General features: G+C 35.2%; 1 protein-coding gene across 1 annotated transcript in view; it reads left to right on the plus strand.

Moving 5' to 3' along the window:
- The window catches only part of LOC123668353 (L-galactose dehydrogenase-like), a 46,996-nt gene extending 23,137 nt beyond the window's left edge, over window positions 1-23,859 (plus strand). Inside the window, exons 4-7 of the mRNA XM_045602092.1 lie at window positions 16,573-16,806; window positions 22,170-22,301; window positions 22,625-22,797; window positions 23,717-23,859. Coding sequence (XP_045458048.1) covers window positions 16,573-16,806; window positions 22,170-22,301; window positions 22,625-22,797; window positions 23,717-23,801 — 624 coding nt within the window. The 3' untranslated portion in view covers window positions 23,802-23,859. The remainder of the gene's footprint in view (window positions 1-16,572; window positions 16,807-22,169; window positions 22,302-22,624; window positions 22,798-23,716) is intronic.
- The last annotated feature ends 2,819 nt before the right edge of the window (window positions 23,860-26,678 follow it).

Consider the following 26,678-nt stretch of genomic DNA (forward strand, 5'->3'; position numbering starts at 1 on the left):
CATTTAGCGACAGGGACGGAACCAATGGAAGACTCTAATAGATTATTTACGTTTAATTAGATCTGTCGACTGACTTTACTGAAAAGAAAAAAAATGTTAAGGCTTCCAGGAAAAGCAGAGTTCGAACCTATCATATTACCATTGGTACATAGATTAAAGTTATTTGCAGATACTTTAATCAAAGTTGTATTATTGGATAACATGACCAGTTTATTATGACTAAACTGGCATGTTATCGTCAGTGATAATTTGAAAACATGAAAATTTATTAATACAATCCGCCTTGTCGGTGTTAATTAAAATTCGATGTAACTGAAATTTTATAGTTAATCTGTACGATTTACAATGAAAAGAAATTAATTAATTAACAACGAATTACAATGCTTGTCAGTTTCATGTACCTGTTATTGTTTCATGATTACAATTTCAGAGTAGTCATTTATATAAAACAAACATTATGAATGCTGTCGGAGATATCAAAAGGTATTTTGTTAATTTCAAGATTATTAAATATTTCTCGTGGATCACTCGCGTTGATTTTTAAATGCTCTGACTCTAATATAGTTGCAAGATATTTTATGGCAAGCAAGCAAGTTTTACTTTTCATTTTTCTTTGATTATAAATCTAGATTGTAACATACTAATATTCGATCTAATACTCATAACTCTTCGCCTCAGTTGACTAAATGCGAATCGAAAGAGGATTCAAGACACGAATCAACTAGAAATTAATTTATTTGACGTTTTGGCGTTTGTATTCTTACGATAATTAAAATCTACCAACGCGTTACAATTAATTATTTACGACACGGCTTTAAGAAATGTAAACATCTTAATTAGGGCGAAAAGAAAGAGTCAATTAATGTTTTTTTTTTTTAGTTAAGTAAGGCTCTTGCACGTGTTAAGGGAGGGTAGGTAGAGAATTGCCTCCGGTTGAAAGTACAAATTCGCTGAGGATTAGATTGCCTCCACGGAGCCAGGTCAAGTGCAAGTGCGTCACTGATTATGACAGAACTTTCAATAACTGTTTTCGACAAACAATAGTAATATTTTAATGTGGTTTTTTGAAACTTTAAAGATGAGGTTTGATGTAAATTATTTTTTACTTTTGAAGACCTCTTAAAGTCATTATTTTTACCCGAATTTTCGTACAAATAAATAAATAAATAAAATGTAAAAAAGGTATTACAGTTTTTTCTTTAATGGGATTATAAAATACATTTGCTGTGTGGTTACGGCAGTAAAGAATATATCCTGCTCTCTTCCCGCGGGTGTCGTGGTGTGAGAGGCGATAACATAATTGTACTACCACTACCACCTTGGAACTTAAAAAGTCGACTGCGACTGCGAAAGTTGACTGAAGGGATGATGATTATAAAATAGATTATGCGATCTAACTCAAAGGGAAAGCCTAAAATCGTAAATTAGGTTACTCAAAGATATTCTGAATTTATAAATAAGACTTTTTTTTTTTAAAAAGTAGTAATTTTTTTTTTCATAATGATGTGTTAACTAACTAAAACAAATTACATAATCACATTAAATTAAATAACAGCAGCTAGATCTTTTGAGATTATCGGGATGAATATGACGACGACCTGACGTGAAAGGCTTGACGGCAAGTGGAAATTGCACTGTCTTCGCATTCTGACATTTCGATAAACACTTCTATACACTCGCATGAAGCCGTACCTGATGGAGTGGAAATATAGGCAGTTTCTTAATAAGCCATTTTTTATTTTTTATTATATTCTTTGTCCGCGATGGACTCCTAAACTACTTAAATGATTTTAATCAAATTTGCACACCGCATGCAGTTTGATCCAACTTAAAAGATATAAAACATAAAACATAAAAGATAGGCTATATTTAATTTGATATATGTAATTATTATATTTATTATATTTCGGTCACCAAACCGCCTGCCCAACGTAGTGAATATGGGTAACACTCATGAGTTCACGCCATTTTTGGCGCGACCTTGTGGAGGCTTACGGCCAGCAGTGGACTGCAAATTGCGATAGGCTAAAGTGAGGGAATTATAATATTTAAGAAAAAAAAATTAAGGCGATGAAGTTTACCAGGTAGTCAGTCAATCTCACGAGTTAGGAAGTTAGAAAAAGAGACTTATAAAGGAACTTTTATTTTATGTTATTAAAATTAATATTACATTTATGAATTCAATTTGGCATTGTTATAGAAATTTGATTCAAACAGAAACTATGAAAAAGTTTAATTTTTTTTTATTATATAACGTAACGTTAGGAAAATGGTCCTAGAGCTTGCATCTATAAAAAATTCGGTTAGTTTTGTAAAATGGAAAAGTTTTAAAACAATGTATTGTACTTCAAATATATTCTTAGTTCTTTATTTTAAAACTAAATTAAAACTTACATATTCATTTTTCAAATGCCTTTGTTTATATTTCATTTGAATTAAGTATGTATTATGTATTTTTATTTAAGTGTAATAATCATTGCATAGTATAAAACAAAGTCGCTTCCCGCTGTCTGTATGCTTAGATCTTTAAAACTACGCAACGGATTTTGATGCGGTTTTCTTTAATAAATCGAGTGATTTCAGAGTATGACAATGTAATGTAGTATGAAATATAATACATGCATAATATAGCAGAGGAACACTGATAACTTTTGCAACCATGCAGAGCCGGGGCGGGCTGCTTGTATGATATAAACGATGAAAAACAAAACGCAGCTGTTTTTGAAACTCAAATTAATAAACATTCCTTAATTCCAACATTATGTTAGAATATACAATAGCAGTATTTAAATTTCAATTCATAATAAGCAAAATCACCTTTTAAGTCCGCACACTCGTGTATTCAATTATTGTGTCCTCTGTTGTTTAAAAGAGTACCGCCTCCACACCATCGACACGTGTAGGAAATATTTTAAAAGCCTGTCATATAGTGTAGGGTTCACTTCGTAATTCACTTATGGCTCTATAATGTAACTGCGATCTAATTACAATGATTTATGCTACTAACTTTAAAGGCCGGCAACGCGCCTGCTAATCCTTTGATGTAGCGGGTGTCTGTGGATGTTGTTTTTCACTTACCATCAGGTGAGCCAACTGTCCGTTTGCCCCCTCTTCTATAAAAAAAAATACTAACAAGTGCTATGTACCTGAAATTTCCTGCCCAAAGCAGAGAGATCAAGAAGATCAAGAGAGAAAGAGGATCAGCGATACTATGAAATTCTGTCGGAGCAGTCATTCTTTATAAAATGTTATAGGATTGATTGATATATGATTTCAAAACTTGTTATTTAGTTAGACATATTACACAATGACATCTAGGACCCAAGCGCTGTGTAGCTACGGCAGTAAAGAATGTAGCCACCCCTTCTCTTCCCGTGGGTGTCGTAAAAGGCGAATAAGGGATATCCCAGTTCCACTCTCACCTTAGAACTTGAAAAGCTGACCGATGGCGGGATATCCATCCAACTGCTGGCTTTGAAATACACAGACCGAAGACGGGCAGCAGCGTCTTCGGGGCGACAAAGCTAACCCTAAGGTCACCAACCCGCCTGCCCAGCGTGGTGACTATGAGCAACATATGAGTCCACGCCATTTTCAGCGTTGTGACTATGGGTGAACTTATGGAGGCCTATGTCTAGCAGTGGCCTGTCATCATTACAACCTATACAGTCCACTGCTGGACATAGGCCTACACAAGTTTACGCCAAAAATAACGTGAACTTATGTGTTTTGCCCATAGTCACCACGCTGGGCAGGCGGGTTGGTGACCGCAGGGCTGGCTTTGTCGCACCGAAGACGCTGCTGCCCGTCTTCGGCCTGTGTATTTCAAAGCCAGTAGTTGGATGGTTATTCCGCCACCGGTTGGCTTATATATATTAGTGGCCTGTGATAGGCTGAAATGATAATGATGAATGACGAATGATTACACAATGAAAGCTCTTTACTGACACGAAAATTTATTAAAATATAAATTGTTTATTTCTATGAATACGTTTAAAATAATGTGTGAAAATGTTTATATTATAAATATTCGTAAACCTGAAATGCGATTATCAACAAAATTGTTTTCCTCAATTTAATTTTATAAGGTAACAATAGAATCATTCTATTTCCAATATATAAAACGTTTTTGAGGTAAAATACAAAAGACTTAGAGACCTTTCTAACACGAATATGATATAATCTCACCCCTGCGTACTTATTTTCTTTCACTGCGTAGGACTGTTTACGAATGAGAACGAAATTTATCAACGTTAACAATAGGAGGATTCTGTTGGACGGCGTTTGGTCTTCATTCCAAAGACTACGCAATACTCGAAAACAAAAGTCTTTGAATAATTCGTACTACTCGTTTTGAACTACGGCCGAATACTGACGATGTAGATAGTTCACAAATTTAAAGCCACATATATCACCCAAATAAACACATGAGTTCACGCCATTTTTGGCTTGAACTTGTGAAGGCCTATGTCCAGTAGTGGACTGCGATAGGCTGATGTGATGATGATGATAATGATATATCACCCTATTGATAACATGAAAAAAGAAATATATTTATTTATTTATTTAGTAAGAACCACCAACAGAATTACATGTTTAAAAAAAATAATAGTCAGTTATATGCCAAAGTATTAAATATTGAAATATGCAGGACATAAACAAAAAAATACACACAAAATAAAGAACTAAATAACTATTACTAGTATAAATTAATATTAGTGCTACATAGCTTTTGGATTGAGGAATCAAATGACTTTAATAGTTTCTTCTTAAATATAGCTAGGTTATCTACAAAGATGTCTAATAACTCGTTTTAAGACTATCTACAAAAAAACGAAAATAACCCACATACCCTGCAAAAACAGAAAGTCGAAGTGGCAGTGTGCTGGTTACGTGTCCTGATTTGGAGCCTGCGCTTCGGCAAACGCATTGTGGGCCATCCTCTGCCTGCTTGACCGACGATTTGTATAAGGTAGCTGGCGCAGTCTGGATGAGGTGTGTACTACCGAGATATTTGGGTGGAACTTGGAGACAACGTTACAAAAACAAGCACGACGGCGTTTATGGTTTTAACCGTGTGACTAATATCAGTAAATAACATAGATATATATATATTAATAAAGAAGTCAATAATTTCAAACATTATTTAGATATTTCGGTAACGTAACAGACGTCGTGGTCATGTTAGCTTATTAGCAACCGTGGAAGCTTAATAACTTACATCAATAATTAATAAGCAATTATAAAATATAAATGATAAAACTATACACAATAGTTAATAGTCAAATTTAGGAATTTAATTATATTAAACATGATAAAATTATTACAAATATTATTAATATATATAATTAAATATTAAAATATAAAATTAATTACCGCGCACACGCTACGAGCTCGGTTTTCATTTGAAAGTTTGATGAAGTTCAGGCATTGATTGTTACATTTAATGACTACACGTATTGTGTTAGCTATAAGTTACGAGTAACATGCTTTGTTAAGTTAGTCTTTAGCATACCTATATATGTTTCACTAAATCAATTCGTTAATTTAAAATAAAAAAATATAAAAACGTTCAGTAAAAAATTAAATAGTCATAAATATGCAACAAAGAAGCGATTAAGTCTAACGAAAATAATTCTCGTAAAAATCCTAATATGTATACATTATATTTCGAGTAACTAAATAAGAAATCCATTAGTTGAGAGTTGAGACAGTACGTTGTCTGTCAGTCAGTATTAAGCTTGTAGAGAGATGTCATACTTTCACAATGCCTTTGTCTTTATTATGTTATTATTATTTTTATAAACTCATAATAGTCAACTAATGGATTGTAATGTATCATGACTGATCAGTCGCTAAAAGCATCGCTTTCAACGCACATTTGATAAAAACACTTTCACACACAAAAAGTCAAAGGTGCCCTTGTGGGTTGTGATTCTTCGTGAATTGTTATTACATGATCTCGTAGACACCACACAGAAACGACGTACGAAATAGTATCTATCATAAAAACGTTTAGTTCAAATACACAAAATAACATTTTATTAATGTTAGTAAAGGCCGGCAACGCGCCTGCTAATCCTTTGATGTAGCGGGTGTCTGTGGATGTTGTTTTTCACTTACCATCAGGTGAGCCAACTGTCCGTTTGCCCCCTCTTCTATAAAAAAAAAAACTTAATGTAAATCGTGTTCAATTGATAATTGCATAATAATGAGAACCCCAATCAAAGTTTGTTATTCAACAGCCTGTTGATTCAGTATCGGAGAGAGGATATGAATAGAAGTTACGGCGCCATAGCTTCGAGGCGAAACGATTAAGTTCAACTTACTCGAACAAAGTATTTCAAGATTTGAACACGTTATATTATTAAGCGACAGATCGGCTAAAAACTATTCATTTAATTATCTTTAAATTAGAATAGCTACTTACATACATACGAAAACATAAATAATAAACTAAGATAGGAATTAGGCGTATGGAAGACATGTCTAAAGTTGGACAAATCTTTAATATCTACAAAAGTGACTCGGGAATATACGAGACTAAGGAGTTTTAAGAATGACAAATTTGTAGATTCGATCTCTTTTTACTTTCGCTGACAACCTTAATTAAGTTTACCAAACAAAATGTCCTCAAAAATTCCCCGAGCAAGTACATACACCTCTTTTACTAAAGCAACACTTTTGCGGATCTTGAATGTTGCCTATTGTATATACCTGTCGCGCGTTAAAAATAATAATATAGAGAGAAATTAAATTTTTAACGTGACGAACTAAACTAATAAATAAATAACTAACTATACATTTTTTGAATATCATATCAAAAATTGACCGCTCCAGCGGGAATCGAACCCGCGTCTCCGACTGACCGTGTCGGCGCTCTAGCCAATTAAGCTATGGAACGATGTACCCGCCAGAGCGAATTCGATATTCAAAAAATGTTTAGAATCCCTAATGTGTGGGTAAACACAAAAATAAAATCGTACATATTAACTAACTATAGTTCAATAAAAGGACGATGCAATCAAAAATAAGAGATTGAAATTAATTGATTACAAAGTATCAAGCACACTCTTGTAATTTAAATAAGATGACACATTTTTAATCCTAAAATTAAAATTAAGAACACAAAAACTTGCCAAAATTGTTAACAAATAAAACGTAATTAAAAAAACTATAGCACTAGCTTATCTAAGGTTCGAATTATTCCTGGCACATGGTCCGAGGTTACAAAAGGTCACTTAGCCGATCTCGCTCTGAAGCACCACGTGGCACCGCATGTACCACCACTTTGTACCACGCGATTAAGCTCACGCAGCTCCCCACGATTTTTGGCGGCGTAAAACAAGCGTCGCTGACTGTCACAGGGTCGACAACCGGAGGCAGGACGAAACGGCTCATAGTTGCAATTCAATGACTTCTCCCCTAGGAGGCTGGTCCCTTGGGATGTGGTACGTATTCTTTAATAGCGGACGCACCATCACAACCGGAAATGTTGGGGTCCTAGCGGAAATCTCAACAAAATGACTAGCCACGTGGTCACACCAGAAGCATCCGGCACCGCCCGTGATCGCTTCGCCAAAGGCCCTGGAAGGTCACACCAGAAGTTGAGCCTTTCCGTAGCCAACCCCCAATGTCTCTGGGTTGACACGGAAATGGCCCACTAGAGGCACAACCTAACATCTTACAAAATTAAACAAATAAAACGTCTTGAAACAGTTTCAAATAGTACAATCATGACACAATCAACATACGTAATCACAATTAAAACAAGAACTTAACCTACGTTAGTAGCTCAATGAATCACCCAACAAATCGCACCCCGATCCTGGCCGTGGCTGGAGACGAAGGAAAAGAAGGAGCCACTCGCCACAAGCGCTTATATGATGAGCTAAACCCCACTCACCAGATCCAGACCTATGGCCCCATAAACAAAATCACACGTCACAAGGACCGCGCTAATATACGACAACGCCTAGCAAGAAGAAAAGAGCAATTACGCCACCAAAATAAATCAGTAACATTTTATATGTTACATACCTAATACTTTAGTTTACTGTCACGATAATTCAAATACCCACAATAACATGGACAGTATAGCCCGACTGATCAACTATCAGAATTGTAATTTGTATTTGCTCAGCCCGCGGCGATACGAGCACTTCCCTCTGTACGCAGCCATGCAAATATAAACACAGGACCCTATTAGGAATCTAGTAAATTACAGAGTTTATATCCTTGTATTTGTCATTTATCAACTCAAACAGCAGATATGTTCATAGTGTGTCCCGAAACTTAAATATAGTTTTCCAAAATGAATGACACCCTAAACCTACATCCATAAGACTTAAAATATGATCAGTCTTTAGATGATAAGTAACAGAGAAAGGTGATGTAGTCTCCTCCTTTGAATAACACCTGTGTCCAGTCGTAAAAGCATGATAAGAAAGAACCTGCCCTTTATAAACATAATTTATCAAACTAGCGGCCCGCCCCGGCTTTGCACGGTTGCAAAAACTATCAGTGTACCTCTACTATATGCATGTATTATACATATAAGCCTTCCTCTGGAATCACTCTATTTAATAAGAAAACCGCATCAAAATCCGTTGCGTAGTTTTAAAGATCTAAGCATACAGACAGCAGGAAGCGACTTTGTTTTATACTATGTAATGAAGTACCATTTCATTAAAAAGTAAAGTAAAATAAACTAAAGGACGATTCGGTCTTTGCCGACTGTTTCTTCGATACACGCTGATTCGATTGCTTGATAAATGTTACGAGTAATTTAAATGTAAAAAAAAGAGCCCGTAAACTTAAGAGAATTTTCTATCCCTAACATATTTGCACATAAAAACTACAGAATAATAATTATTTTAACTACCTATGTATTTTAAACCTTACAACACACGAGTGAAAAACATTTAAAATCGTTTAAAGAAAATCGTCAAACAGACAGTTATGTTATGGAAGTATAGCTAAAATGGGAACCCCGGGATGGGGTCTCCGTCAAGCATTCGTGACATATCTCTAAAATGCGAAAGACTCCTGCAGCCGAACTGAGCCTCCACACGTATCGACTCGTCGTTTCTGTGGGCCTAGTCAGTGAAGTCGAGAGGGTGGCGCAAAGCTTAGGCAACTCTGCGTTTTCCTGAAGAATGTTCTGGGCAACACAGTGTCTGTCTGACACTGTCTAAATCATCTGCAATGGACGGACTAAGTCTAATGATGATAGCTACACAATTTAAACGTCACCTGAAAGCTACGGAAAATACGGAAAATATATATTACAATTTTCTGTAAATTAATTTTCCTCTATGCAGCCGATCGAATATTAATGATATTCGTATTTGCATACTGACATTCGTAAATATATTAAATTCAGTCTTTGAAAGCTTTGTTCTATGCATTGGATATTGATCTTGGCCCAATGTGTTAGCGGGTCTACATAATTTTGTCAATCACAATCGTATTTCCTATTACATTATAATTGCGTCCTCTTTGTACGAAAAATAATATTGGATATTCGATTTTTTTATTGATATCCTAAATCAAATTAATTACGGATTTTGGAAAATTAGCATAGGCTGATCGAAATAAAATACGACGTCCTGGAACAATGCTTATAATTGCTATGCCTAGTTAGGATTTCTCTCCTATTGAAAACAAAGATATGTGGCGATTTTTAACTCAGCGGAAGGCGCGGCCCATAATGTAACCAAAAATATCAAAATGCCGCCACACTGGATTTATTGTAAAAATAGTCACGTAGGTAAATACATGTTGTTTAGGCTAAAGCCACAAAAATGAAAACTAGAATATTAAAAATAATGAGACTAAGAGAGAGAACTTAATCTATACAAATAAATAGAATTGGAGTGTCTGTTTGTAACATTAAAAATAACCGCTTTTGAATACATATAGATGAATGTATACACCAAATAACCTTTTTTTAAATTTTTGTCTGTCTGTCTGTTTGTTCCGGCTAATCTCTGAAACGGCTGGACCGATTTTGACGGGACTTCCACTGGCCGATAGCTGATGTAAGCGATAACAAGGTTCCACTACCACCTTGGAACTTAAGAAGCCGACCGATGGCGGGATATTATCTAACCGCTGGCTTTTAAACACACAGGCCGAAGACGGGCAGCAGCGTCTTAGGTGCGACAAAGCCAGCCCTGCGGTCACCAACCCGCCTGCCCAGCGTGATGACTATGGGCAACACACGTGAGTTTGCGCATTTTTGGCGCGAACTTGTGAAGGCCTATGTCTAGCAGTGGACTGCAATAGGCTGGAATGATGATGATGATGATGATGATGAGCTGATGTAATAAGGAGTAACTTAGGCTACTTTTATTTTAGAACTGCTTGTTCCGGCTAATCACTTTTTGAACAATAACTTTTTTTTTTAATTCCGCACGGAAGAAGTCGCGGGCACAGCTAGTCTATAATATAAAAATGAATCGCAAAATGTGTTAGTAAGCGCATAACTCAACAACACCTGGACCAATTTTACCAATTCTATTTTTTAAATGTTCGTTGAAGTCCAAAGATGGTTTTTACGGCGAGAAAAATTCGAATAATTTCCGGGAAAACCCTAAAAACAGCCCTTTTCTTTTTTCCATACAAACGTTTACTAACTGAAATGTAGAGTCAATTTGAACTTTATCGCTATTCAATAAAGTTTGTATTAAATTACAAGCACTCACTGTTGTCTAGACAATGTAGGTGTGTTCCTAACATCAAAGAGTCAATTTGCCCTTTATTTTCGCTGCACAAAGTTCAAATTCAATCATATCTATCAAAACAGTGTGCGCGTTCGCATTGGACGATCTCATGTCGCGTTCCGAAACTGACAACAAAAGTGATAATATCACGAACCCGACCAAATTGAACAGTCAAAAAATGTAAGAGCTATAGATCATTAGTACTGATTTTTATTTTGGTTGGCTGCGCGATATTATTTCTTTTGTTTTAGTTTCGGCACGCGACATAAAATGCATTAGTTTTCACGTCATTACATCTGTCAAACAAATCGCGTTAAAAAAGGGTTTTATTATCTTTAATTACTAATTTAATATCACGTCACGATCAGGCCAAATCGGCGCGATCGGCCACGACGCGTCGTGCGTTCTGTGAAGTAGACTTGCGCCACTTTTAAATACAATCACGTCGGTTAATAACCCGTCTATCTCTATGTTATGTCATTGAGGCACACAATTTTTAAATATTTGTCACCTTTAGGTTCCCACTGTCCCTTTAGATTATTTTTCAATCAGGTTTGAACCCCAAGTTCACCTCTTAGTTTGAAGCCCTCTAGCAGACATCCCAGTCGGAGTTTTTAAGTGGGTTACAGAAGGGTGGCCAAATTTCGTGGAAACGAAAATACTTTGGTCACCCGAGCTGAACCTCACACACCACCTTATCATCAGCGTGACGGTTCTGTTCAGGAGATTTTTTTGCGCCGACTATAAAATAGATAGGAACAAAAAACTGCCACATTCCAAATCTTTTTGACAGAACGAAGTCTGTCGGGTCCGTTAGTCATTTAATAAAACTATTCAATTCAGTTTTTATTTAGTAACTGTATGCACGAATCTAAATTTATATAAAAAGAGGTGCTTAAAAATGATAAATGAAAAATGATAATGACTATTGAGAGTTTCGCTGTTTTTCATACTGTAGCGATCACCCAGCTAAGAACGGATCAACACCATCGGTGACGCAATTTGCAACAGTCAACAGGCTTGCGTCCATACGCTGTCACACCCCGAATTGCGGAATCCCATAACATCGGGCCGCTGAAGCTTGTTCACTGCAAATAATTGGAACGAAGTTCCTTACGGCAGGCTTGACGTTTGGCTGGGCGACCGAACTGAAAAAAATGTGATACTAAAACCGTAAGAAAAATATATAACGGAAGTGACGTAATATCAGTCACACGACTGAATAATATGACGTTTGTAAATCTAAAATATTACTAGTAAACTTTTTTTAAAATGATTTATGTAATTTTTTACTAGCGATAAAAATAAATAAAGACACGTTTTTTATTTCACTTAATAGTTTGAATTATTTTTATTATTATTATTATTTTATTTTATTTATTTTATTTTACGGTATTTGTTATTTTCTAAAATACTAAATTTTCTAAATGTACTTAATTAAAAACTAATCAACGAAATTAAAAAATCAAGAACTAGAAAATGTATAAAAAATTCAACTTTATTTTTCAAATTGTGTTGCTTCTATACTATCTGAAGAAACTTCGTTCCTATCTGGTGTCCCATGACACCACATAATTTGAATACGTTTTGTTTTTGTGTGATATACCTAATATATTTTGAATGCGACTTTTTCACGGAATTATTTTTAATAACATGTACACAAAACTGTTAAACATGAACAGAAAGTCACTAAATTAACTTGGATTTGAATAGTGGTAGTATTTGACTGACGGACTTCGACACGCCGCGTACACGGGACTTTATATAATAAGTATTTAAACATAAAAGTTCGATAGTAGTTCATAAATTTCACTTATTTCTTCATCAACTATGTGAAATACAGAAAAACATTAATTGCACTTTTGTTCCTATCTCAAGTTTTAAGAATGTTTCAGCTCCTGAGGGGCATTGGGGATAGGGTCGGTAACGTGTTTGCAAAACTTCTGGTGTTGCAGACGTCTATAAGCCACGGTAATCGCTTACCATCAGGTGAGCCGTAAGCTTGTTTGCCGACATAATTTTATAATAACTAATATTTAAGAATTACTTGGTTAGCTCGCTTTATTGTCCATATTTGTTATAGTTTCCATGAAACATCGCATATTAAAAAATTTTCAAAGCGATCTCGGTGACTCAAACTCTGAGTAGTTCAAGTATTAAAGTTAAGTTGCAAAGGATTAGAACTTTCTATTCACCGTCCGAGGCTCAGGCCGCCGTGGCCTGAAGAGATCCTGTAAAGATGCTGATGCTGATGGTACTAGATAGTTAATAAAATTCAGTTACAACAAATTCTTATGTGTTTTTATGTTTCTATCTTCTAAGAAGTTAAAGATTTTTACGATTGAAGTGTTCTTATTATATATTTATATAGTTCTTATTGTTTGTTATAATGCATTTACGTACATACAATATTTTAATACATTAAAAATTTATTATCATTTTATGTTTTTATTTCTTTTAAAATATTAACCGGAAATTGTTTTAAATAACTTTGTTTAAGGCATATAGCCAATCTTTGTACGCGAGCAGTCTATGGGTGAGTTATAACCGTCGGGCCGTCAGAGTCCTGCGTGTTCAATATAACAACATATTTAGGATGCTACTGCGGCTGCCTCCACATAGCTTCGCGTCGCTTATGTTTGCCGAAGCCCATACGGATGGATATGAAGCACTAATTCGTAAAAAGGTTGGCTCATTAATGAGACGGTTGAGAGACAGCAGCAATGGCATCCTCGGGATGATTGCTTCACGCACGGATTGTCCGATTCAATATAGGTTGATGTGCGTAGTGATAGGGAAAAGGTGACTTCTTGTTCTTTTATTTATTTGACATTGCATTGTGTTTTAATAAATTTTTGAATGTATTAATAATTTTATTTTTTGTTTTGTTTAATTAGTTATATAATTTAATAGGTTGACTTTGCTTATTATTGGCATTACTAAATTATTGACATGAATTTTATTTAATCGGTTATGAATTGTTTTTTTCTTCTCTGTTTCTTCATTAATTAGTTTTGTATACTGCTGCATGATTGTATGTACTTTTTCTGAAATAAAATAATAATAATTATTATTATTATAATTATTAAACCATAAATAATAAATTAAAGGACAAGAATTAAGGGCCGCGAAACGTTATTATTGAGCGTTACCATTTACTTTCTTAATGTATCGTTAACAGCATCGGTAGCATCCGTAAACAAAATAGACACAGTTGTTTAATATTTTTAGCTCGTACAAGATTAACCTTGTTGTCGAAAGTTCTTGTCCAGCGATGCTTTAGGTACATCAAAGTGGTTAAACACGTCAGAACTGTCTGTCCGAAAAATGAGCGAAAGAACCCAACAATGAAAAATTCGAAACATGAAACGAAAACGTAGTATTTGATACGCAGTTAAGTTATTTACAGGGAGCAGTACGAATAAATTCTATTTACCTATATATTTAATGTTTACAACGCCTAGACAATATAATAATGATAAAAACATTTCTTTCAAATGTTCACGAGCGTCCATATTATTATGTCGAGGGAAAAGTTCGTCGTATTTTATATGAAAACTCAAGGTAAGATTGTACAAAATTTGTTTACATTGATTATAATATATGTACGATTTTGTTCGATAACTTAATTAGGTGATGTTGAGTGGAAGGGGGGATTTGGAAGGACATTTATTATGAGAACGATGAAGTCATGATGAGACGAGCAAGAAATTGAGAATTAGCGGCAAAAATTGATCCACCGGTAAGTCGTGGTCTTTCATCACGACAACGTCCGACCACATATATCTTTAGCCACTAAACAAAAATTGAAAGTTTGACTCGGAAGTCTTAATGCATCCATCATATAGCTCTGATCTTGCACCCTTAGATTTCCATCTGTTACGGTCTCTTCAGAATGTTTTAAGTACATTAAAGTTAACATCTATATGTTGAAAGAGGAGTGTGAAAACTACTTGAAGACATTTCCTAATGAGGAAAATCTCAAAATTTTTTCAGCACCGGAATCCTGTCACTATCTTCGAGGTGGTGACAAGTTATTGAACAAAATGGTACATATATAATATATGAATGTAAATAAGTTTTGTAAAATCTTACCTTGAATGTCTATATAAAATACGAATAATCTTTTTATCATACCATGATTGCGTATATTTTTGATTGAGGTTCTATATAAGTTTTGTTCGTAGCGACGCCGCGTTGGTGCAACGGTTACAGCCATAGATTGTACCTGTTGAATTGGCGGTTGCGGGTTCGATCCCCGCACATGACAAACATTTCTATTGGCCATACAACAGTTTGTCGTGGTCTGGGTGTTTGTGCAATCCTAGTGGGTCTCCCCACCGTGCCTCGGAGAGCACTTTAAGCCGTCGGTGCCGGTTGTTATCATGTACACCTGATAGCGATCGTTACTCATAGTAGGGAATATATCCGCCAACCCGCATTGGAGTAGCATGGTGGATTAAGCTCTGATCCTTCCCCTACATGGGGTAAGAGGTCTATGCTCAGTAGTGGGATATTACAGGCTGAAGCGATAAGTTTTTAGTTTTCACGTCACTGCCAATACTTTTACTTATACATGACATGGTAACACTGTTGAAATACTGGGATTTTTAAAATTACAATCACGACAAGTTATGTAAGTAAGTGCGTTGTTTATTTATATTTTAAGTAGTTCGGTTGTTATATTGATTGTCCTTCGACAATACTTACCTTAGATTCCAAATAAGAAAATAGCTATTTGTTTTTGGCTTCGTTTTAAAAGCTTTGATTGGTACGATTCTGCGAGTGTTTCGCTCGAATACAAACGACTAAAAGGCTTCACACACTTTGTGTAAACCTGGTACAAAAGACCCACTTATATTGTAGGTAACTACTCTGGTAAATATTCAGCCCAAAATTATATATATTTTTACCTCTTAGGGAGGATACCTAAATTTCTAATAGCATTTATAAAAACCCTCAGTAGAATCACAATTCCGATACAGCGGTAGCTTCACTTTAAATTAAATTTATTACCATTATAGTAATAATAAATACTCTTTATTGTAGACTACAAAGAAACATTACAAAAAAAAGTGATACATGCAAAAAAGATGTACAAAGGCGGTCTTATCGCTAAGAGCGATTTCTTCCAGACAACCTTTGGGCATAGGACATAGCGTAGAAAAAGAGAAGCGGTAGGGAAGTGTACAAACAGTTGATAAAGTAAATATACATACATATACACATTCATATATATATATATATGTATGTATATATATATATATATATATATTTATTTATTTATGGAGATGCCAATGATATTTATGAGGTATTTGGTGACAAAAAATGCGCGTTTAGATATTTTTTAAAACAAGATGAGCTTGTCTTATAGAGAGAGGAAGAGAGTTCCAAAGTTGTACAGCTTTAACAGAAAAGGAGTTTGGATAAAAGGATAATAGTAATAGTATGGGAAGGAGTTTTGAGTGTTAAGGTTGAAGAGGACCTGAGGGAACGCTCATGAGCGTCAGTGAAAATTTATCATAAGTATACGTTGACAAGCATTAATTCCGCCGATAAACTGTCACGCAGTTTGGCGGATTATAAAATTGTACAGTATTTGGTCAAATAAAGAATTTAGTATTATTATTATTATTATTATGTGACTGTATGTCACTCCACCCGCATAATATATAATAGATACATATATTATAATAAATACTTATATAAATAATATAGTAAATTAACTTATACTTACATATAATGGCGTCTGCAACGTCGCCGAAATATCGGAAGAACAAAAACGACAATAGCGATGAATCTCATAGAATCAAAAGTGATTTTTATGATATTTTGTTCACCTTAGGTCCACGACGCGACCTTCGCATCGGATATAAACGTGATCCTGAAGGAGACGCTACCGGCGCTGGAGCAGGCTGTGCGAGACGGCAAGGCGCGTTATATCGGCATCGCGGACTACGACATCGAGCTCATGCAGGAGATCGTCGAGGAGTCCGACGTAAAGATATCTGCTGTCCTCTCCTACGCCAAGTCGACGCTCTTTGATAATCGCTTGCAAAACTATGTCAAGTATTTCAAGGTACGTTTTTCCATTTTCTTTTAAAATTCAGCTCAACAGTAGCTCTGAAACGGAACATAAGTAACGAAATATGTGGTCTATCAGGATTAATCTAAATTAGCACTCTTATAAGTTTTGCACGATGTTTACATAAGCAATAAAACATATACGTATAAGATTATAAAACCTCCAAATTGTTTCATCCGGTAGCAAATCACATCGAAGCATAATAAAATTACGACGCATTGGCGCAACGGTCACAGTACTGGTTTGTGGCTGTTGCGCTGGCGGTTGCGGCCTTGATCCCTGCACATGAGAAACATTTGTATTGGCTGTACAGATGTTTGCCGTAGTCTGGGTGTTTGTGCACTCGTTGTGGGCCTCCCCACAGTGCCTCGGAAAGCACGAGCAGCAGCCGTCGGCTATCATGTACACCTGATAGCGATCGTTACTCGCAGTAGGAAATATATCCGCCAACCCGCATTGGAGCAGCGTGGTGGATTAAGCTCTTAACCTTCTCGTACATGGGGAAAGAGACCTATACCCAGCAGCGGGATATGGATGGGCTGAAGCGTATATTAAAATAAATTTCGAAACCAATTCACGAATCGACGCGTGTTCATCACTTCAGCCTATCGCAGTCCACTGCTGGACATAGGCCTCTCTAAGTTCGCGATAAAAATGGCGCGAACTGGTGTTTTTTGCCAATAGTCACCACGCCGTGCAGGTGACGCCCTGGCAACCCAACTGGGCTGGTGGCGAAATCGACGCGCTACGTGACACAAACATGACTTGATGTTAACGTACCAATATTCTCAAAATTATAACAGTAAACGTTACATTACACTTTTTTTTAATCTACTTACTACTAAAGGAGGAGATTCTCAATTTGACTGTTATTTTATGTGTTACATCAAAGTTATGATTTCCTCAGGTGTGAAACGATTTCGATGATCCTTTTTTTTTAATGGAAAGCTTGTCATGTAGTCCCGTTTAAATTTAATCGAAATCTGACAAGTACTATTTGAGTTAACTCTACTAACGCGTATTTACTTGACTATTAATACTCTGCCTACGTTATATCGGTCGGTCTAACTGGAGTCGGTTTTTTTTCGTTTTTAAGCAAATATAGAGTTGACGGTTGTATTTATGAGTTCGATCGAGTTTTTAATATATTATTCTTACAATAAAATCGTTTAGAAGTACAATAAACATTGTGTTGAAGTTGATGCGGTGCCGTTATGAAAAATAACTCGAATAGTTAGGAATTTTGTTTAATAATGGAAGTCGAGAAATTTAGAATATTCTGATTGACGTTAATATTAATTAACTAGCTGTGCCCTTTTATAACGTGCTAGTTGTGTCCCGCAGTTTGTCACGCGTTCATTTAAGGAAAAAACATACGTAAAAGGGCTGTCCAACACAAGAGCACAAGAGGAATTTTTTAATCCTAGCCCGTAGATCCTGTAATTAGCGCGTTTAAGCAAACAAACATTTTGGCTTTACAATATTAGTATTGAATAACAAGAAACAAAGTGAATGTTATTAATGTTTTATTATTGTGAACGATGTTTATATCGTTTGTATCGTTATATAGATCAAATTTGTAGAAAACACATAAATAATAAATAAATAAATATATATCTTATAACATACACACACGGCCGTCTGTTCCTATGGTAAGCAACTTAATGCTAATTATTACAAAAGTATAGAAAAAAAATTATACTTAAAAATAGTTAAAAAAAGCATGTACGTATGCAAGATTTCTGAAAGAAAAAATAAATGTTGTTTATATTAAATCTTCTCTTGTTATATAATGTTTATTTTATGATTAAATTATTTAGGCAGCTGAAGGTTATAATATCAAAATTAATTTACTGTCTAACGTAGTTTTAATTAAAAATTGACTAAAATTAAATTTGCTAAATAATACAGTTCATACTAAGAAGATAGACGTATCGCCTTAATAACAAAACAACGAGACAGACAGAAAGATGCCTTGAATAATTACTTTTAGAATACTCTGACCCTAGAACCTTTTTATGTAGTTCAAACGTATATCTAAACATTCCACATTCAATGGCTCCCAATAAAATGAAATCCTACTTCGGGAGATCGAAAATATACACAACACACGCGCAACAGCGCGTACAAGCGCCCAGACCATTAAAGCATTTGATTTTTTTTTGACCTACTGGGATGACAAACCTACGGCCCGCTTGATGGTATATAGATACCGTATCCTAAACTTGCAACGCATGCAAGGGGCATTGCAAGCGCGTTGCCAACCCTATCTCCAACCCACACCACGAGCTCTGGCTACTTAACAACACTTCTTGGTAGCATTATTATTTAGCTGTGAACCTTTGTGAGGTTACGATCTTTCCCAGTCCTTCCGATTTGAGTAAGTAGTTGCCTATATTTACCATGAACGAGGAATAAAGTCGTTGCTCATTGATCTTTTTAGAAAAAATTTCATTTAACTATTTGATAACTAACAACGTCAAATGTAATCCGAGATGAAAAATAAAGCAATGTAAATCATAACATCGAACCGACATTAACGGGAATCTTCTCCAATACCTTTTATATGTCAATTGTTCCCAAAGCACCCGCCACTCTGCCGACTACGTACATATAGGTAATAAGTACATATCGTTTGGATGTCGACATAAACGAATTGTCGTAACTTGGAATCAGGTTGGCACAGTAAAGACAGTTAGTTGATCATGTTATTTGCTATTAACAGGTGTGATAGCGGAATAAAAAAAGTAAATAAAAAACACCTGATTATAATATGTAAACTAAATTTTACTCAATCTGTCCTGTAGTTTTACCTCTGTCACGACAAGATATGGTCTCAGGCTTTAAGATGCAAAGCTGCATTTTCATTCTTTCCTAACTGTCATACCTGAGGTACTAAATGTCACTATTATATGACAACCAACGCATACCTGCGATGTCATCTGCTATAAGTGTATAAAGAATTTAATTACGATATATGTAGGTACAGCTTTTTAACTGACTTAAAAAGGAGGAGGTTCTCAATTAGACTATATATATATCTAATATATAAAATTCTCGTGTCGCGGTGTTTGTAGTTAAACTCCTCCGAAACGACTTGACCAATTCTTATGAAATTTTGTGTGCATATTGGGTAGGTCTAGAATCGAACAACATCTATTTTTCATCCCCCTAAATGTTAAGGGTAGTCCACACCAAATATATATTTTTTAATATTTATTTAAATTATTTATTTTTTATTCTATTATGATTTGGCGTTGAAAAATACACACAACCCTAATTTTCACCCTTCTTCCACCAACCCCTATTTTTAAATAACGTCTAGCGGCAACACAACTTTGCCGAGTCAGCTAGTATATATAATCTATGCTACCGCTGTTACCTCTAAACTTTTTACTGGGTGGACAGATTCGCGATCAACGAAAAAATAGTCAAGCAAGTACGCATTATCAGAGATTACTCAAAAAGTACTTGTCAGATCTCGATTCAATTTAAATGGAAACACGCAAGCACCAACTTCCAACTTTCGATTAAAAAAAAAACATTGAAATCGATCCACTCGAATCAGAAGACAAATAAAGTTACTTCAGACTTGGCTCCGGCCTTTTGATATATCAGAACGAAACTTACAAATTCATACTAGGCTGTATGGATTATAGTCCTTTGCCTTTCCCTATTGGGTATAAATTTAATTTTATTACGATCCACTCGCCACCCAGTTCTCACGTAACTCATATTTGAAAAAACTCATTCGAATTGACGTCGAAGTTTTAAGTCAATTAATAATAATGTTATGCGGACGACAGCACCGGGGACGCCTTATAAACAGGCCGTCCTAATATTTCTCGGGAACAAGTCGATGAGTGTCGGAACAAACTTGTGTCTGAAATTGAGTCTCTTTTAGCCAAAGTCTCGCAATGGGGACGACATAATCTAGTCCAGTTCAACCCTAATAAGACACAAGTTTGCGCGTTTACCGCAAAAAAATCACCCTTCGTCGTTCCTCTCAAATTTGAAGGCACTCCCCTAACAGCCTCGGCCAGTATTGGGATACTTGGCGTCGACATATCGAGCAATGTGCAATTTCGTGGTCATCTGGAAAGAAAGGCTAAACTAGCCTCGAAGAAACTTGGTGTGCTCAGTAGGGCGAGGCAGTATTTCATGCCTTGCAACCGCCTACAATTATATAAGGCACAGATCCGGCCCCACATGGAATACTGCTCTCACCTGTGGGCTGGGGCGCCCCAGTACCAGCTCCTTCCATTTGATCGTGTTCAACGCCGAGCGGCTCGAATCGTTGGCGACAAGATTCTCTCCGATCGGCTCGATTCTTTGGCGCTGCGTAAAGATGTCGGGTCACTCTGCATCTTCTACCGTATTTACCACGGGGAGTGTTTTGAGGAATTGTTCGGACTAATACCTACAGCAGAATTCCACCACCGGACATCGCGTCAAAATTCAAAATTTCACCCACGTCACCTCGATGTCTGGAAGTCTGCGACAGCTTGATTTTTGCGCCATTTTCTGCCACGCACGACCCCTTTACGGAACCAGCTGCCACCTACGGTATTTCCGAACCAATACGACCTAGAGACCTTCAAAAGAAGAGCATATTCCTTTTTTAAAGGCCGGCAACGCGCCTGCTAATCCTTTGATGAATCGGGTGTCTGTGGATGTTGTTTTTCACTTACCATCAGGTGAACCAACTGTCTGTTTGCCCCCTCTTCTATAAAAAAAAAAAAAAAATACGTTGACATCGTTTTACGATTGTTTTAACTTAATAAATATTTTCAACTATACGGTTGAGGAATTTTAAGAATGCTGTCTAGTCTATCGTAATTACCAGCTATCGTTACGATTTCGTGGTATTTCAATACATTTCATAACTTACCAATCTCGCAGTTCATGTATGTAAGTATTTATGCGGTCAATACGTGAAACAAATTGGAAATCAAACTCGGGTCGAAACATGTGCCTAGTAGAGGCATGTTTGTACTCAAGTAGCTTACGTCATAGAATATTTCGTATGAAAAAGTTTTTTCCTTTAACTACGTCTGAAGTATTAAAAGTTTAGCTCCAATACTCTCATTTCACTGTGAGATACGATAACAAGCTAGGACTAATAACGTGACTATAAACTTTAGCTGCGCGGTGGAATTTTTTCTTAGGATATATTAAGTTTTGAAGTTAAATTGTTCGACAGAAATTCACGCGCAACAAACAAACAGGTTACGTTATTTTAGTCGTTAAATTAATATTTTTATGTACATTAGCGATTAATATCTTCATTAGAATGTATGTGATGATGACACAGTGTCTCGACATCCACACATTAATTTCATAATGTCCGTGTACAGAGCAAGGGAGTGGGAGTAATCAACGCCGCAGCCACAGGCATGGGCCTCCTGTGCAACATGGGTCCGCAGCCTTGGCATCCGGCAAGCGACGACGTCAAAGCGATCTGTCGCGAGGCGTCTGAATTTTGCAAAGTAAATAGTCTATTTTTGCCTAATTTTGTGTTTGGTTAAATCAAACTGACTTTTTTCTAAACTTAGTTTATATATATATGGTGGACGGTTAGTGTCATGTTTAATGGTCAGAAACCATTAATTTTACCAAAGGCTGTTATGATATCGTAATGGGTTAACATTTTATGTTGTGAACAATAGGTACCTATATTATTCAACGGCATGGACAGCATATATATAAACAACAAGAATGAGTACTTTATTACTTATGACTAAAACAAGTAGTTATTAATTTTAAAAGCCAACTTTTTAATAATAATTTTTTTTTTCATGTAATGATCCAGGCACATAATGTCGAACTGGCTCGCTTGGCGACTTGGTTCACTATTAGCCAGCCCGGCATTGACTGCAACGTCTGTGGCTTCACCACCACCGAGCAAATGAATGACACTCTTGATTTGTTTGAGACGGGCCTCACAGCACACGAACAAAGCGTGCTTGTAGAAGTACAGTCACGGTAAGTATTCACTTATAAACGATTTCAGGGAAAGGAGATTGACCATTGTACGAAGGCAAGCATGGGGGGGCTCCCGTGGGGTGTCGTAAGAGGCGACTAAAAGATAACACAGTTCCACTACCACCTTAGAACTTAAAAGCTAAGGGACGGGATAACCATCCGACAGCTGGCTTAGAAATACACAGGCTGAAGACGAGCATCAGTGTCTTCGGTGCGACAAAGCCAGCCCTGCGGTCACCAACCCGCCTGCCCAGCGTGGTGACTATGAGTAACACACATGAGTTCACGCCATTTTTGGCGCGAACTTGACGAGGCCTAAATCCAGCAGTGGACTGCGATAGGCTGAAGCGAAGCATATTATACCGTCTAAAAATAATAATTTAAACCATAACAGTGAACCTAGACGATTCAGGGCGTAAGTGTTTGTTGTTCGTTGTTGTCAGAGTTCAATGTTGTTGTAAATAAACAGGGCCGGATTTAGAGGTCTGGAGGCTTCGGGAACAAAGGAGTGGAGGCCCCTAGGCCCCAAATTATTTTTATTTGAGATTTTGATAATTTACTGATTGCCTGATTGGAGTGAACAAATATAGATCGATGGTTTCTGTTAATATTTAATATATTCATGGTTGTACCAAGTACTGTAGTTAAAGGAAAAACTAGTATACTACTAGTATTTACTAATCTGGATTTGTTTTTTTTTACGAAGTTGGGGCCCCTTTTTTGCGGAGGCTCCGGAGCTGTAGCCTCGGTCGCCCTCGCCTAAATCCAGCCCCGTAGTTTGATAGAAATGTTATGCCGAAACTCCTGAAACCAATTATCCACACAGATATAGGACTAAAATTAATGAATTACTAACATAGATATAAGACTGAATTGAATAATTTCCCGATTCATTTACATTCTGCATCGTTTACTACAGGTTTTTTGATAAGGGGATCCTCCATTGGGATAACATTGAGTTGTCCGACTACCGGGCGAAACTGGATGAAGTCCAGGCTCCATGAAATAGAGTAACAAGAGAAATTCTGTTGTCCATGTTGTCAAATGTAGAGGTATACATCTAAACACCGCACGACAACATTGCTGGGAGCTGGAATTTCAAAATAAAACACGCATTTCTTGAAAATTAAATTTATTTATGAAATATAATTAATCAATTACAAGTGTCGCTTTTCAAATATAATCATTATTAATAATTTTAACAGCATATTATATGTATTCTCGAAGTGATTGTGTTCGCTTTGAGTCATATTTGCTTAATTATAATATATCTGCAGGTGGTTTAACTTATAACAAGCTTCTATGATGAGCCGATGACGCCTGATGACCGCTATTTCTCTGAATATACGATTTACACAGAACTATATACTTTAAACATATATATACTCTGTATTCTACAATCTATTCTGTCTATTTTATTAGAATTTCTACAAAAATGTAATTGAAAATTGACAAAAAATCGTTTCAATAAAATCATATTTTGTATAAATTCTATTAAAATGTTTCACATCCAAATAAATCAAATGTTGTGTACTCAATGTTATGCGCATAGTTACCACTAACGTTGGTAATAGTGCAAGTCTACAGTGATGAGGGTAGCGAGGGTCGTTACCCTCAGACAGACTTACGTTATAAATACTCAATGAATGACTATTTCATACATACAAAATTCTACGAACATCCGGTAAAAGATGGTCAAACCATAGTTATGTACGTATGTTTGCACTATTCCCGACGACATGTCTTTACCTACTTACATTTATAATTAAAATAAATGTTAGAGTAGCATAATTTAAACATTGTTTTGTCTTCAAATTATAAACTGTTTGGTAGATTTATGTATAACTTCGTACGTAGTACATCTTTCGTAGTTTTTCGATAGTACGTAGTACATCTTTCGTAGATTTTCAGTAATTTAAATTTTTAAAATTCAATTAAGTAATTATAGCATTAAGTTTAATATTATAAAGATAGTTAGTTACCGATTTTTAACTTTCAAATTATATAAACAATTATATTAACTTTCAAATTATATAATTATCAATTATAATCATATATTATCAAATTATATATACATATATGAACTTAATGAGCTGCAACCGAGCTTGGTATTTCATATACTTGACTCTATTTATATTCTTTATACGTATAAAAATATTTATATGTATTTTAGGAAAAATATATACAACTATTTGAAATTCCGAATTTAAAATGAACTTACGAAAAAATATTTATATATTTAAAATTCTTGTTATTAAAAATTTTCATGTTATTAAAATTATCGTAGATTAATAAACATAACTATTGCACATTTATCTTAAATGTAAACCGGATGCGTGAGTAGGTTAACATCGCTTTTAATGTAAAAGTAGGAATAAAAAAATAATAAAAGTAAAACAGTTTTTCATTTCATAAACTCCTGTAATATCATGAAAATATTGACTAGATTACTACAAAATATAAATAACTTGACTGGTCATAATAAATCTTTTTCGAATATACTCGCCGTTTTTAACCAAATTAAGTCTGTGAATATCGAGAAAGGACTTTGTTACTGAAATTTTAAGATGGTTCAAAATACGTAATTTAAATAATTACAAAATTCACACATGTTGTCGTCATTACATATCGGCGGTAAGGCCATTCGCAGCTGTGCAGTGCGTTTCAACTTGGCAAGGTTCGAAATTGGCGTTATATTTTTGTTTTCTAAAGAATTCTTAACAATTGTTTATTTTTATCTCATTATTCGATTATCGTAATAACTGATAGTTAATAAAAATCATTATATTTAAGCAATATTATCGTAATTTCGTTGCAACGCACTGGCCAATGTGTGGCTTGCACCTAGGTGATTCATTTAAATATCATTAGAGTGACTCCATTTCAGGAATATTTTGGCTCGTATGCAAAGTATTTGATTATTAAAACCGATGGTAAAAACGCATCATTAATTTTTAAGATGTTAATTTTCCATACAATGTTATAATAATAGTTTACACATCTTGCAATTTAAATATTAAACTAACATTGTCAATTGTAATAAAAAATTAATTAACAAAATTACAACAATCCTACGTTTTGTTCATATTGCAATAATACAAACATTAACAAAAAAAAAATAATAATCTTTTTCTTCGTTTTTTTTTTCGTACATTTTATTTATAACAAAATTAATTCAAACATTTATATTAAATTATAACTAGAAGCAGATCATAAAAACGGCAGGTAAGGTATAATAGAAAGTCTGATCTCTTACGTAAGAGCTGACAGTGCGGCTCAAAACAGTATTGCTTATAAAATTATAGTCTAAAGTGATATTTTATTTTTATTACTAACTGTAACTTTACCAATGACTATTGCAAAGTTAAGGAAACTAAGACAAATCGTGTAATGATCGATAATGATCAGCTATTTTATCCCCCTTTTTTAAAAGTGTAATAAAAGTATGAGCATTGATTCTTTTACAAATTTTTCACTTTTTATATCAAGCAGACAAATACACATTTGGTTACAATTTATTCCAATTAACCTTTGACCTACCACAATTAATCTCTAAACAAATATTACAAAACTAGAATAAATAATTTTCACAATAACATACACAGTATAACACTGACTACTTGATTTTTTTTTAACAAACATTTCAATACAACGTAATTTAGGCCTACATTTATACATAAACCCATCAATTAAACACATTTCCGAATCTTTTTTAAAATAGTTTACTCCCTAATATAGAGTTTACTCCTTAATGGCCTTACTGGATAACATTAACAGTAATGCTGAGTTTTAACGCGCAACGTCGCATGTTAGAAAGAGATAAACAATTAAAGTAACTCCACCCGCGTGTCAGTGCTGACACATTTTTATATATTTAAGTA

Source organism: Melitaea cinxia, chromosome Z (assembly GCF_905220565.1).
Source record: "Melitaea cinxia chromosome Z, ilMelCinx1.1, whole genome shotgun sequence".
Lineage (NCBI taxonomy): Eukaryota > Metazoa > Arthropoda > Insecta > Lepidoptera > Nymphalidae > Melitaea > Melitaea cinxia.